The following is a 14,716-nucleotide window of genomic DNA, read 5'->3' on the forward strand; positions in this document are numbered from 1 at the left end:
CCCAACAAATAACAGAATATTTGATTTGGTGACACTTTCTACAGAATATAAGTAAATTACGTAGAATTGTTAAAAAAGGAATGGAGCCATGATTTGCTTATCACAGGAGAGCTGGTGTGAGTAAATGCTTTATTCCTCAATGAGAAGTAGGTAAACACCATATTCCCCAAATAAGAAGTGGGTAAACTCCATTTACCCACATTTACCCTCGACTTTACTATTGTTTCACTGGCAAAATCATGGGTTGAACATTTTGAGGGACAACCCTAGAGAACAGGCTGTGCATTTAGGGATTAATCCTGGCCCAGTCACCATGGCATAAAGGTGGGGCATGATTCTGGGATCAGGCACATGGGGCAATGCCATCCCACGGTGTCATGCCGAGTTCAGCTCCCAGGGGACACCTCCTGTCATGGCAGCACACAGGAGATAAGAGGGGGTCAGGCCTGGGTGAGCTGCTTTGCAGATTGGCGAGTGTCCAACCTTTATGAAATAGGTGCATAAGGGAGCATGGAGGCTACTCCAGAATTAGCCTCCATGCTGTGGGTCCTCAACAGGTTTGCAATCTGGAGTAGGGGAGGGCAGAATTTCCTCCTTCTGCAGTCCTTCCTCCATGCAGTTGCCCAGTTGCCAGGCCTGGGTACTCAGGCAGAGGATTTACCGTTTAGCTATGTCTGAGCAGTTGTTTACATCACTGCAAAGTGAGTGCAAAGCACTAACGAATCAGAGCAGTAGTATCCTACCCTTGGTAGGGGTTGGGGGCCTGTGTTACCCCTAGGAGGTCAAACTAGATACACCGGTGGGTCCTTCTGGCAGTAGGCTCTATGACTGCACACCTGCTCTGCACTCACTTTGCTCAAGGGACATTGTAGGGGAGAATCAGCTGCGTTTGATTCTAAGCTGGAGGCACTTTCTGACAACTTTTCACGAGAGAAAACAGGACAGAAGAAGCAGGGAGAAAACTTAATTCAAACTAAGAATTGGAATCTGAACAACTTAAAATACAAGCGTACAGTTCTAGTGAGATCAGAGACTTCCTTTAGGTAGGTAGGAATGTGGATTTCTGAAAATTACTTTAAAGCAATCACAGCTAGGGCAGTGGCACTTACCTGAAGTATCTGGAGGGGAAGACATTTCTGAATTAATATCTGTATTTGTAAAAACCTATATATATGTTTACCCACTTCTCTGGACACTATGGTACTCATGCCACCCAATAAGATGTCATTACCACCTATACCAAGTGGTCCTTCCACTGTAATTTTACTATTTGCCTCAGCGTTAGACAGGGAAAGAATTATACAACAAGCAAGGGATTATTTTATATACACTATTGATTGTGGGATCCATATTTTTCCTGATATTTCTAAGGCCACTTTGGCTAGAGAAGGACATTAATAACACTTAGGACAGAGTTTATTGCATTAGGTTATTCTGTGTCCCTTTTATATCCTACAAATCTAGGCTGTCCGAGGACAATAAAAATATTTATCTTTTGATTAGAGTGACTGCAAGGAATTTCTTGTCTCTCAAAAGAGCAATAAAGAGGCTGTTTGTAAGGTCTTAAAAGTGTCTCTGAATTAGATTTAAAATTCTATATTGCAGTGGTTAAGTTCTGTGGATAACTCTTTTTGATCCCTTGTACTGTTGACTTTAGTGCTTTTACATCCCTTATGTTTAAAATGTGATTAATCATTAAGAAGGTTGGGTTTAATTTTCCCCTCTTCCTTTGATATCTTTCTTCACCAAGATATTTAATGGCCTGTAATATTATTGTACTTTGTGTTCGAGTCTTCTTATTATAACTTCTGAAAATTTGTTAGTCTCTAAAGTGCCACAAGTACTCCTGTTCTTTTTGCGGATACAGACTAACACGGCTGCTACTCTGAAACCTTTAAAGCTTTGTAACTTAGTTCTATGAAACTTTAAACAAAGCTTGTTCTGTTATTTTCCTGCATACACACTATTCAATACTTACCTGTAAAAAAGGGCAACACCTGCATTGAGTAATGTTTGCAGTCCAATATTTTGTAGAAAAACTGACTTTTTATAAATTAGTTCTAAGATCACAGAAATACAGGGGGGAAATGTCATTTTCCCCATGTGTCATTTTAATTATGGCTGGAGGAACTATTTGTTTTAAATGCACACATTTGCTCTAATGTGATAAGGAATACATAATATTGGAGAAAAACCTACTTACTGTGTTATGATCTAACGCCCATTGACTGAGTCAATAAAGTCACTTACTGACCTCAGTGGGCTTTGGATCAAGACATAAGTCAGGAATCAGCCTTCTACTGGAAGGCATCTCACATCCGTTACACACAGTAGTTAAAACCAGTTTTTAATATACCTGCATGTTAACTGATCATGGAGCAAATATTGTAACAATAACAAAAAGTTCATATCCTCAGCTCAGTGTTATAACACTGGGGGCTTCTGAAAATATTTGCTTTTTGCAGCAATTTCCATTAAATAGCAAATCCTTATTACTTCATTGTGGTATTGATGACAATAGTATTTATAGAGGTCCAGGGCTGTATATTCATATTCAGATGGAAGTTACACCTATTTCTAGGAATTCTGATAAACACAAATTGAAACATCACACAGGATGCCGCAGCAGGGACAGGTGAAACAGTGCACTCGTTTGCTGGACCTTTACTTCTTAAACCAACCATTATTTTGTTTATTTAACGTACTTTAAAAGCAACAGAACTGTAAGAAGGCTCATCTCAGTGAGATCAATGCACTTTTGGCCTTAGGTTATAGTTGATGCCATCTTCCCTGTAGCTTAAAGATACTTCAGGTCTTGTGAACCTAGGTGTGAATTCCCAGCCCCCATATTACACTGAATCCTCGGACCCGTCCTGCCATAAAGTGATTGGGCAAGTTTCAGTCCCCTCCAGAACACACCGGCATGCCATTCACAAGCAGCGGGGGAAATGTCCCCTAAGTGGCATTAGGACCATGGGAACAGAGCTGTGCAGAAGAGACTGTTTTAGTGTTAGGTGAAATGCACTGAGATGTCCCTGCAACTTATGCTCAAGACTGGACTTAGATAACAAGATCACCAACACGTTAAATGAAACCATGGGGTGGGATGTTAATCAAATGGGCAGGTGATCTGCACTGCCTGTGCTGAGTGTATCTATATTGAATCTCCAAAAGGGGCAGCAGTTTAACTTGCCTTCAACTCCAGGAAAGTTCTTGTGGACCATCTCCAAAGCCCCCTGCACTGTAATCTTCCTGTCAAAAGCAACTGTTCACTTACTCTCCTTTAGAGGAGGTGGGGGACTGCCCACACCCTCATCAAGCCTCTACCTGATGTTGTCTAAGGGGAAAAACAATAGAAGACAATTGGCAGTTTTTCAGAGAGACATTATTAAGGGCACAAGAAGAAACTATCCCACTGTGTAGGAAAGATAGGAAGTATGGCAAGAGATGACCCTGGCTTAACCAGGAGATCTTCAATGATCTAAAAATCAGAAAAGAGTGCTACAAAAAGTGGAAACTAGGTCAAATTTACAAAGGATGAATATAAACAAATAACACAAGTATGTAGGGACAAAATTAGAAAGGCCAAGGCACAAAACGAGATCAAACTAGCTAGAGACATAACGGGTAACAAGAAAACATTCTACAAATACAGCAGAAGCAAGAGGAAGACCAAGGACAGGGTAGGCCCGTTACTCAATGAGGGGGGGGGAAATAACACAAAATATGGAAATGGCAGAGGTACTCAATGACTTCTTTGTTTTGGTTTTCACAAGAAGGTTGGTGGTGATTGGACGTCTAACGTAGTGAATGCCAGTGAAAATGAAGTAGGATCAGAAGAAGCTAAAATAGGGAAAGAACAAATTAAAAATTACTTGGACAAATTAGATGTCTTCAGGTCACCAGGGCCTGATGAAATGCATCGTAGAATACTCAAGGAGCTGATTGAGGAGATATCTGAGCCATTAGCAATTATCTTTGAGTGGTCATGCAAGACTGGAGAGATTCCAGAAGATTGGAAAAGGGCAAATATAGTGCCCATCTATAAAAAGGGAAATAAGGACAACCCAGGGAATTACAGACCAGTCAGCTTAACTTCTGTACCCAGAAAGATAATGGAGCAAATAATTAAGCAACCAATTTGCAAACATCTAGAAGATAATAGGGTGATAAGTAACAGTCAGCATGGATTTGTCAAGAACAAATTCTGTCAAACCAACCTGATTGCTTTCTTTGCCAGGGTAACAAGCCTTGTGGATGGGGGGTGAGGGGAGAGAAGCGGTAGATGTGGTATATCTTGACTTTACTAAAGCTTTTGATACTGTCTCACATGACCTTCTCATAAACAAACTGGGGAAATGCAACCTAGATGGAGCTACTATAAGGTGGGTGCAAAACTGGTTGGAAAATCGTTCCCAGCGAGTAGTTATCAGTGATTCACAGTCATGCTGGAAGGACATAATGAGTGGGGTCCCGCAGGGATCGGTTCTGGGTCCAGTTCTGTTCAATATCTTCATCAATGATTTAGATAATGGCATACAGAGTACACTTATAAAGTTTGCAGATGATACCAAGCTGGGAGGGGTTGCAAGTGCTTTGGAGGATAGGATTAAAATTCAAAATGATCTGGACAAACTGGAGAAACGGTCTGAAGTAAATAGGATGAAATTCAAGAAGGACAAATGCAAAGTACTCCATTTAGGAAGGAACAATCAGTTGCACACATACAAAATGGGAAACGTCTGCTTAGGAAGGAGTACTGCAGAAAGGGATCTGGGGGTCAGAGTGGTGTAATGCTGTTGCAAAAAAAAGCGAACATCGTTCTGGGATGTATTAGCAGGAGTGTTGTAAGCAAGACACAAGAAGTAATTCTTCCATTCTGACTAGGCCTCAGCTGGAGTATTGTGTCCAGTTCTGGGCGCCACATTTCAGGAAAGATGTAGACAAATTGGAGAAAGCCCAGAGAAGAGCAACAAAAATGATTAAAGGTCTAGAAAACATGAACTATGAGGGAAGATTGAAAAAACTGGGCTTGTTTAGTCTGGAGATGAGAAGACTGAGAGGGGACGTGATAACAGTTTTCAAGTATGTAGAAGGTTGTTACAAGGAGGAGGGAGAAAAATTGTTCTTAATCTCTGAGGATAGGACAAGAAGCAATGGGCTTAAATTGCAGCAAGGATGGTTTAGGTTGGACATTAGGAAAAACTTCCTAACTGTCAGGGTGGTTAAGCACTGGAATAAATTGCCTAGGGAGGTGGTGGAATCTCCATCATTGGAGATTTTTAAGAGCAGGTTAGACAAACACCTGTCAGGGATGGTCTAGAGAATACTTAGTCCTGCCACCAGTGCAGGGGACTGAATTAGATGACCTCCCGAGATCACTTCCAGTCCTATGATTCTATGATTATCTACATCCTTGCCACTCACAGGCCGTGTGTGTGTTGAAGAGGGGGTGCAAGCAGATGGGAACTCAAATCCTCAGTGGACTGGCCAGGCTAAATTTTAACATATAGGGAAGGTGAAAAGAAAAAAAGCGAAAGTCTAGAAATTCTCTCAAAAGAGAAAACAACAGCATTTGCATGACTCCATCCTACACCACAGGGTTAGTGTGGGGCAGGTGGAGAAACAGGTCTGAGTGGAGGAGATAGTGCATTTCTGTGGGTAGCTTGGCTTTGTGTGTATAAAATATCTGCTCTGTGTTTGCAGCATGCATAGGTGTGGGTGCACATGGGTTTCTGTGTGCGGCTCTGGGTATACGTGTACAGGTGTATCTGAGTGTGTGTTTCCCTCTGTCTATTGCTGGGTACACTGCTGTGTGCATCGCTCTGTGTGTGTGTGTGTGCGTACAAATATCTGCTCTGTGTTTGCCGCATGCATAGCTGTGTGTGCCCATGTGTTTCGGTGTGGCTCTGGGTGTAGCTACCTGTAGATGTGGACAGGTGTATCTGAGTGTGTTTCCCTCTGTCTATTGCTGGGTACACTGCTGTGTGCATCGCTCTGTGTGTGTGTGTGTGCGTACAAATATCTGCTCTGTGTTTGCCGTATGCATGGCTGTGTGTGCCCATGTGTTTCGGTGTGTGGCTCTGGGTGTAGCTACCTGTAGATGCGGACAGGTGTATCTGAGTGTGTGTTTCTGTCCGCACTGCTGTGCGCATAGCTGGGAGGGGGTGTGTGTGTGGAAGTGGGTGTTTCAGGAGGTACACTGTGGTGTCCCTCTGCGGGTAGAGCGGCGCGTGGGTGCACGCGTGTCCGTGGGGGTTTGTGCGGGTGGGCACTGCCTGGCCGGGCGCGTGGCGTGGGGTGGCCCAAGCCGGCCGCACGTTCCCTTTAAATGCAGCCGGCGGGGAGCTGTCAGGCTCCGGGCGCTGCCGGCTTCCTGCAGGATGGAGCCGGGCGGAGGAGGCGGAGGGGGGCCCGTGCTAATTACATAAGCAAAACGTAAATAATTCGCGGGAAAAAGTGAAAAAGATGGCGCCCCGCCTCACCCGCCTGCAGCGCTGCTAGCCGGGGCGCAGCCGGGGGCGGCATGGGGGGGACCCCGCGCCCCGGGCACTGAGCCGGCCGCGGGCAGCGCTCTGCGCCCCCCGCCCGGCGCTGAGCCCCGAGGACTTGGCGGAGCGGTAAGGGGGTGCTCCGGGGCGGGGGGGGACCCCGGCGATGGCTCGCGCAAAGTTTGCAAGGTGATCACGGGGGGGCTGCACCGACCTGCCGCTGCCGGCTCGGGGAGGGGGTGTCCCCGCTTGGAGATCCAGGCGAGAAGGAAACTCCCACCCCCCCCCCCCCCCCGACTTCTTGTATCTCGTAGGTTTATCTAGATTTTTTTGGGGGGGGTCCTTTGGCAGATCCTGACATGCCCCCCTGCCGGGCTTCGCCTGCTTCCTCCGGGAGGGGTTGGGGGGGGGTTGCATTAATTTAACCCCCCCCCCCATTGGAACAAGCCCCTCTGCCCAGAGCGATTGTTAGTTCAGGCACGTTGGCAGCTCGGCGGCTGCTGGCCGCCGCAGGGAAGTTAGCGAGAGAGGCGAGAGCGGTGCCTTGTTCCACGCGAGTTTGGGCCCCGCGTGTCTGGGACGGTGTATGCGCCGCAGCCGCCCCCTGCCCTGTCGGGGGGCCCGTTTGCCGCTTGACTCCGGTTGGCCGGGGACCGTGTGTGTCTCCCCCTCCCCGTCCCCCCCAAAATGGATTTAATTTTGAATGTTTTTGAATCAGCCAATCACCGCTCTGTGGGCGACCGGCTCCTAGGTAAGTGCACGCAGCAGGGAGATTTGTTGCAGAGTAAGAAGGGGGGGGGGAAGGGACATCGGGGAGGGTGTGAGTATAGCTGGGTGCCCCCCCAATTCACAGCGCTGCCCCCTTCTCTCCCAGCGCTGGGACATGGGGCGCCCACCCCCACCCGATGCTCTTTTCCACCCATCGAGGGGGGGGGGCTGGGGGGCAAGCGGTGCCCCTGAATGAACCTGCCCTTGCTGAAGCCAGGGGAGGCTGGGGAGCCGGCAATTTGCCAGCTGCACTTCCCAAAGCACCGCAGAGCCGCGAGGACCTGGCTCGTGTCACCGCCCGGGCTGCTCCAGGGCCTGGGCATTGGGCACAGACCCGTCGTGTGCCCGTCCGATTCCCATCTGAGCACTGGCAGAGGCTGCCCTTTGGAGGGCTGAGTAATTAGCGTAGGAAGCTTTTCCTTGGAGAGGCCACAGGGTCCTTCCCGAAAAGGGGATTAATGTCTCTGGAATGTAGGAGAGTCTCTGACGTTCCTCGGGCTGGCAGCGATTTTTCATCTTCAGATCTTCGCTTCCTGGCGCGAGCGGCAGAGGCATTGCTTTGATTTCTGCTGGGGATGGGGGCCCAAATACAAACACTCCTTTTTAACTTCAGTGAAAGGAGAGACCGAGTGCTCCTGGGCGGGCTGCTCTTCCTGTCTTAGCTATGTTCTCTGTGAGATGCGAAGAAAAGGAATATGATTCCGGCCATTATTCTGGAAAACAAGGGAGGTATTTTCAGTTTGGGACTGACTGCCTTGGACTTGCCTGGAAAGGCGCCTTGCTCTCTAGCAAATATTTAACAAGCTGGGAATGTGTCATTTCCCAGGAGTAGCCCAGCTTTGCTTGAATAGGGCCAAATCCAGGGGGGAATCTAAACTGGTGTTTGTCGATTCCTCTTCTAGCCCACTTGGTGTGCAAGTTATACCTATTTAGACTCACCTGTGAATCCTCAGGAAAGATTTGCATTGCTTGGGCGTATCAGGCAATGCCAGGGGCCTGTGTGAGAAAAGATCATCCTGATGATTACACTGAATTAGGGGTTCCAGTCCCTATTCTGGCAAAATTCCCCCTGATGTCAAAGGGATCCTCTCCTGAGTGAAGGCTGCCTTTGATTGTTAGCTGCTAATAATAGCTAAAGGCTGGATTCTCAGACTCTCCCTGTTGTGTAGCATCTTACTTCACAAATGGTCCAGTGAGGAGGGCCCAGTGAGACTAGAGTTGGGAGAACTGGTACGGATACATGACTTGAATCTTTGCCCTGAAACTTCACATTTATGCGTGAAGGATGGGGAAAGGAGATTTTTTTTTTTTCTTTCCATTCAAATGTTATTTTTTGCATGCTTTCTGCACTTCCGGGTTCTGTCCCAGAGCACAGACACCAAGAGCGAGTGAGGCTGCTCTCTAGGAATTTCCGGGCTAGTTCTGTGGATTCAAGAGGTTAAGATAGTTGGGAAGAGAAACCTTCAAAATGAAGTTTGCCCACTACTCGTGGATGGGAGTTTCAAAAGCCCTGACCTCCCTTGCTTTAGCCTTTCTGTCTCTGTAACTCTGGTACCTGCCATCTATCTCAGAATAATAACCCTAATAGTACTTGTTTTACTAAACTGAAGGCCAAATTCCCACTGAAGTCAGTGGGTGTCTCCCATTGACTTAAGGGGAAACTGAAACATAGGCTGGTTTAATATGAAAACAGATCAGAGGGTGACTTGCATTTTTCAGTGGCATGTAGCAGCTCGCTGATGTGATTGCCCAGAGATCATGCTGTATTCCGGGGTTTGCTTTGCTTGGCTACATTTTGGACAGACTTGCCTGAACTTTAGTTGAGAGACTCACTAACCACTAAAATTTGTCTCATTGAAGCTGTAAATCTTATTGGTAGTTTGCAGGGTGTATTCATGTTTGCGTGCAAAGTCCCCAGGGTAAAACACATTGAGTTGTTTATATTTTAAATCAATTCCAGGGCATAAACTAAGGCAGGAGTGCGTTTTGCAATTAAAGGGACAGTATCAAGATAAAAATCGTATATCACTCAATGATGTTCTCTCATCTGTGTTTACTAATGATATCGATGATTATTAAAACTGAAAGTATTTTAAAAATCAAATTTACTTGATGCCATTTGTTTACTTTTTGCTCTTCACTTCTTTAGGGGAGTGAAACTTTCTTTAGGGTCAGTATCACTTTCTGTTTATAGTCAGTTTAATTTTCATGCTGGTGCCTTGGTCAGGTGCTGCTGGATTTGGGGTTTATTAAAAAGTGCAGAGAAATGTTTGAATTAAAATTCAGAGAAATAAAAAGTAAATTCTGTCAACCCTTCAAACGCATGCTTTTTGGCCAAAGTATTTCAGACCTGACGGAGCCCTCTGAAATGAGTGGTACCAGAGGAACTCTTCTCTTTGTTCATTATGATCTTAGCTGTATCCCCTTTCCCTTGGGTTTGTTAACTGAAGGCTAATATAACTACTTGTCTCAACTATAGACTGAGACCTCTGGTTCTAAAAGCATATGCCTCTACAGCTGGAGCTAAAAGAGTGGCTATTCGCCCAGGCTGACGCAGGTTCATCAACCTCTGTTTGTGGCCCTGACACTACTATGGGGAACAGAATGCCACACTGAGTGGGTTACACGAGCACTAATCCTGTGATATGCATAAGATCTGCAACATTATAGAGACAAAACTCCCAATAAAGTGGGTGAGAGCTTTGCCTGATTAAGGATGGTGAGACTGGTGCCAATGGCTCCCAGGACTGGAGAGTTTGCATCATCAGAACTAGCTTTTCCCTAAGTTGTGATGGAAAAGTCACTGAGTGTGTATTTTATTGGCAGTGTCTGCTGGGGCTCATGGAGAACGGCACACACAACCCAATCATCCGAGATGTCTATGCAGCTGCCAGCCACCTGCAACAAGCAGCGGTCAACTCTTCTGCGAATGGGAGTGGCTGCAAAGATCTGATGGTCAAACTGACGGAGGGGCAGTATGTGCTCTGCAGGTGGACTGATGGACTCTATTACATTGGAAAGATCAAGAGGGTAAAGTAGGCGTTCAAAGCTCTATGCAATCTAACACGGTTTTCTATTACTTACTTATATACCAGAGATGTGCTTGAATCAGAACCTAGCTCCAAATGCTCCAAGTTTTATTGGGGGGCTGGACTCTGAACCTGAATCCTGATCTGAACTTCCCAGCAGATCCTAATCCCAATATCTCAATAATGGGAGTGACCCAAATCCTGCCTTCAAGTACCCTCAAACTTTGGGTGTTTTGAAATCTGGATTCAGGTCCCAGTTTGGGCGAATGCATCTGTCTCTTTTTAAAGAGCTAAACAGAAGCCCCTTTTCTCTGCTAACACTAGACTTGTGCAAACCTTCCTGGGCTCATTTCCTAAGGGCTTCCCAGGCTAAGCCTTGCAGTTTGCTTCACAGGGGACTGACCCCTGCAAATCTGTTTGGAGGTTTGTCAGACTCCAAGAGCAACTCCTCCTCCACGTGCGTAAGTCCCCAGTCTTATCTCCTTCTCTCCAGGCCCCCGAGAACAGCTTCTTTCACATACGTTGGGCATGGGCGGAGGGTATAATAGGCATGGGGAGGTATTGCCTCCCCTAGCACAGCCGTCCTTGCCGCCCAACACCTGGGCCCTGGTGCTGCCCCCCTCCCCACCTCTTTCCCCTACGTGCTCTGACCTTCCCCGCGGTTCCCACGTCTTGCTGCTGCTGCTGCCTGGGGCGAGGGAGGGGGGAGTGAGGAGGCGAGCGAAGGGGATCCCTGAGTAACTTTACACAGTGAAGTATCAGAGGGGTAGCCATGTTAGTCTGTATCCACAAAAAACAATGAGGAGTCCGGTGGCACCTTAAAGACTAACCGATTTATTTGGGCATACGCTTTCGTGGGTAAAACACCCACTTCTTCAGGTGCATGGAGTGAAAATTACAGATGCAGGCATTATTATATTGACAGTATAATGCCTGCATCTGTAATTTTCACTCTATGCATCTGTATATTTTTGTTGGAAGTTGGCATTTTATCAAATTACCTGAAACAAAAAACCCCAGCAACATATTTCATGTGCAATTTTATGGCAACATTTGTACTTTTTATTTCCCACAAGTTCTAGTCTTGACTCTGCCACGAACTTCCTGTGTAATGTTGGAAGATACATAACCTCTCTGTGCCTCAGTTTACTTACCTGTAAAATGGGGGGAAACCATAACACATGCCCAACTTTTGTAAAGTAATTTGAGAGCCTTCCGTGGAAGATGCTGGCCAAGTGTTAACAGGAAGAATAGGCTTGTGAAAGCTGTCCAGGGTCAGTGGGACACATCCAGTGATTGTGCTGAGATGCTAAATAGCCCGACTACTGGGGTTAAGACCAATTCTGCAGGTGGGTGGCTTGGCAGATTTGGGGACTCATTCTTAGGCTGCTGGTTTCCATCCAGCCCATGTCAGTGGTGACCAGAAATCATTTCATTTGATGGCTGTTTGGTGAGATGAGCTGCACTTCAGTCCAGTTTCTAGAGGGTAAGCAGGTCGTCATGTTAGAGGGCTCCTCAGCAGAGATGCCCAGGGCTGGATGAGTGTGGGAACAAATACTCTCTCATCTCTCGATGGTATTCCACAGCAGGGCTGGGCACTGGTGCTGCCCATGCGTCTGATAGGTGGCAACACAGCCAGCTTTGGTTTTCAGGGCTGTTAGTCTGGCATCCCTCACCAAAGCAAAATGCAACTGGATGTTCCTTTAAAATTCACATGCTGCAGCGAGTTCCCGCAGCAAAGCTGTCAGAATGTTGTGAGTTTAAAAAAAAATGCTTAACATGAAGGGGATAAAATTGCACCTGACGTCTCTCTTGTTTGCACAGGTAAGTGGCTCCAAAAAGAGCTGTCTTGTGACCTTTGAAGATAACTCCAAGTACTGGGTCCTTTGGAAGGATATTCAGCATGGTGAGTGACACTTTGGTCTCTTCTCCTGCCCTGGGTCTTTTTAAACAGGCAGGGACCAATCCCAACACGGGCTCAGCAGCTTCTGCTCCTAAGGCTGGAGCTGAAGGCCCCCCAAACTCCCCATTTTCTCTTGTCTTGCTGGAGTGGCTTTAGCTGCATGAGACCTGGACGCTGTTTATTCAAAGGTAGCTCTGGGACGACATCTTCCATTGCTCCCAGCAGACTCCTTTGTTGCCCTACACTGGCTCTTCATTTGGCAGGAGTGCTGGGATCGTTACCCTGTGGGTCACCGAGCGTGGGTGCCAAGTTAGATGGTAGGTTTTGGTATAACATATGTGCGATGCAGCATGACTCCGCCTCCCCGCCCAGACTCCTCTAGTGAATGCCCCATGGAAACCTACTGCCTAGGCACCGGTCCCCTTCTTGCAGTACCCCCATTCCCTGTCCATAGGATTTCTGCCCCACTCTGCGCTGCATGCAGACGGAGTCAATGCAAATGCCACTAAAGTCATTCTGTTCACGCGCTGATATTTCTGATGTGCCATGTGCCAGGTCTGGATAAAGGCTCCAAATGTACCTTGCTGGGAGCTGTGGGATGTATTTGCATCACTGCGTGTTTAAAAAAAACAAAAAAAAAACAAAAAAAACAAACCCAAAAATGGCATTTTAACCCTTTCAGTGCTGCCCAGAGCAGCAGGTCTGTCCAGAAAATGAGCTGTTTGTCTGAGTGGACATTCCTTTAACCCCGTGGGGCCATTTGTCTGACTGGCGATCTGGAAAATGTTAGGCGGAACAAGAACTGTTTGGACGTTCTGGTTAGACTAACGGTGGTTCGCTGGGCTGTGTTTGTCTCTGGCTGGTGCCTGCGTCATGCCCAGTGGCAGGACTCTTATCTCTGGCTTATGTCCTGCCTGTGTGATCATTTAGCTCCATTTGTTTGGAGCTGTGAATTTTGCCGATGTGCCTGGGTTTTCCCCATGGGGGATACTCCTCGTCCTAATGGTTGAGGGAGGCCGGGTCAGGAGTCCCAACAGAGGCCACGACACGTCTTCCCGAGGGCTGGGTGTGCTCTTTAGTGAGTCACGTCTCCTGCTGCTCTCGGGGGGGTTGTGTGTCTGGTACCCACAGAACCCTTAGCCACTGGTGGCCCAAGGAATGGGAGACTGGAACTAGGAAACAAGCCTGGGTCTCGTGTGTGGCAATGCAGAGCTCAGCGGCTAGCAACGCTCCCAATCCCATCAGACTGGCCTCCGACGCTGCTGTGTCACCTGGATGATCAAGCTGAATAGATCTAGTCTAGAAAAAGCAGATGCCTCAGCTGGTGCCTTTGTCCGCCTAGGGCGACGTTCCCCCCTGCCCTGTGCAGAAGAGCAACGCTTTCATAGCCGCTCGTTTACCCTCTTTAGTAGACACGCTGAAAAAGATCCAGTTTAGCGTTTGGGGAGGGTTGAATAATAGGATAATTATTCTGGGATAATAAGCGGCATTTATAAAGCACTGCTCATCCCATAGAATGCCATTTACATTTTTCGTTTTAAACAAATGTGCAGGAATAGCTTCATCTTCACCGAACCGGGGGTGGAGCAGGTGTTTGATGTGCCTCTGGCAATCCTTACACCTCCGTTTTAGGACAGGGAGTGAAGGAGGATACCGTGCCCTGCAGGGACTATGGTCACAGGTCATTTGCTCTGGAGCAGTCCCTCACCTCTGTGTGCAAGTGATGGAATCTGCCCTCAGGTGATTGTGTGCTCATGAGGGGTGGGCTGTGAATGTGTGTAGGAGTAAAAAGAAGAACAGGAGTACTTGTGGCACCTTAGAGACTAACAAATTTAGATGAAGGATGCAACAGAGATCCTAGTTCCATGCACCTGTTCATAGCAAGAAGAAACCAAGGAAGAGAAATATGGCCTAGCAGCATTATCTTGAAATGGGATGACTTTGAAACTTCCCTGAGACAAGAGCACGTCTTTAAACCTTTCACTTTATTTCTGATTCAGAGACAAAGGGTGAAATCCTGACTCTATTTTAGTGAATGGGAGTTGCACTCTGAATATATAAATGCTGCTAGAGCCTGCGTCTCTTCTCACACCAGTACAATTCCATTGACCCAATGGATGTACTTGGGATTTGCCCTGGTGCGAGTGAGATGAGAGTCCGGTCCATAGAGCCTATTTATGGGCTGCCTTGGTACAGAAGTCTTGATTTTGCTACAGGCAAAAAAAAGCTATAACTTATCCTGCTCTTGGATGTATCTTCACAAGCGCATGTCATGGGAATGATGTATTTTTTTCACCCCAGTTTTCTGGCTCAGCTCTATGCACACTTCAGTGTTTTGCCAAGTCTGCAGGTGTAGGGGCCAAGACAAAATCTGCTGGTTCTGATCCCACAGGTCAGTTCTTAGCTGGAGTTTCTGCAGATGCCGGCAAGTCTCGCTTTGTTACAGATGTCCCTCCCAGACAGACCTGGGAACGTATGTTAGTTGAAAAGCAAATATCATCCTTCTTGGGGGGAAACTATTCTGC

At 47.0% G+C, this 14,716-nt stretch overlaps 1 protein-coding gene across 2 annotated transcripts in view; it reads left to right on the plus strand.

The window, feature by feature from the left end:
• The first annotated feature begins 6,464 nt into the window (after positions 1–6,464).
• The window catches only part of PHF19 (PHD finger protein 19), a 29,203-nt gene continuing 20,951 nt past the window's right edge, over positions 6,465–14,716 (plus strand). For both annotated transcript variants that reach the window (XM_054007952.1, XM_054007953.1), the window contains exons 1-3: positions 6,465–6,620; positions 10,086–10,289; positions 12,113–12,194. In XM_054007952.1, the coding sequence (XP_053863927.1) occupies positions 10,101–10,289; positions 12,113–12,194 (271 nt within the window). In that variant the 5' untranslated portion in view covers positions 6,465–6,620; positions 10,086–10,100. The remainder of the gene's footprint in view (positions 6,621–10,085; positions 10,290–12,112; positions 12,195–14,716) is intronic.

This window comes from Malaclemys terrapin, chromosome 17, assembly GCF_027887155.1.
Source record: "Malaclemys terrapin pileata isolate rMalTer1 chromosome 17, rMalTer1.hap1, whole genome shotgun sequence".
NCBI lineage: Eukaryota > Metazoa > Chordata > Testudines > Emydidae > Malaclemys > Malaclemys terrapin.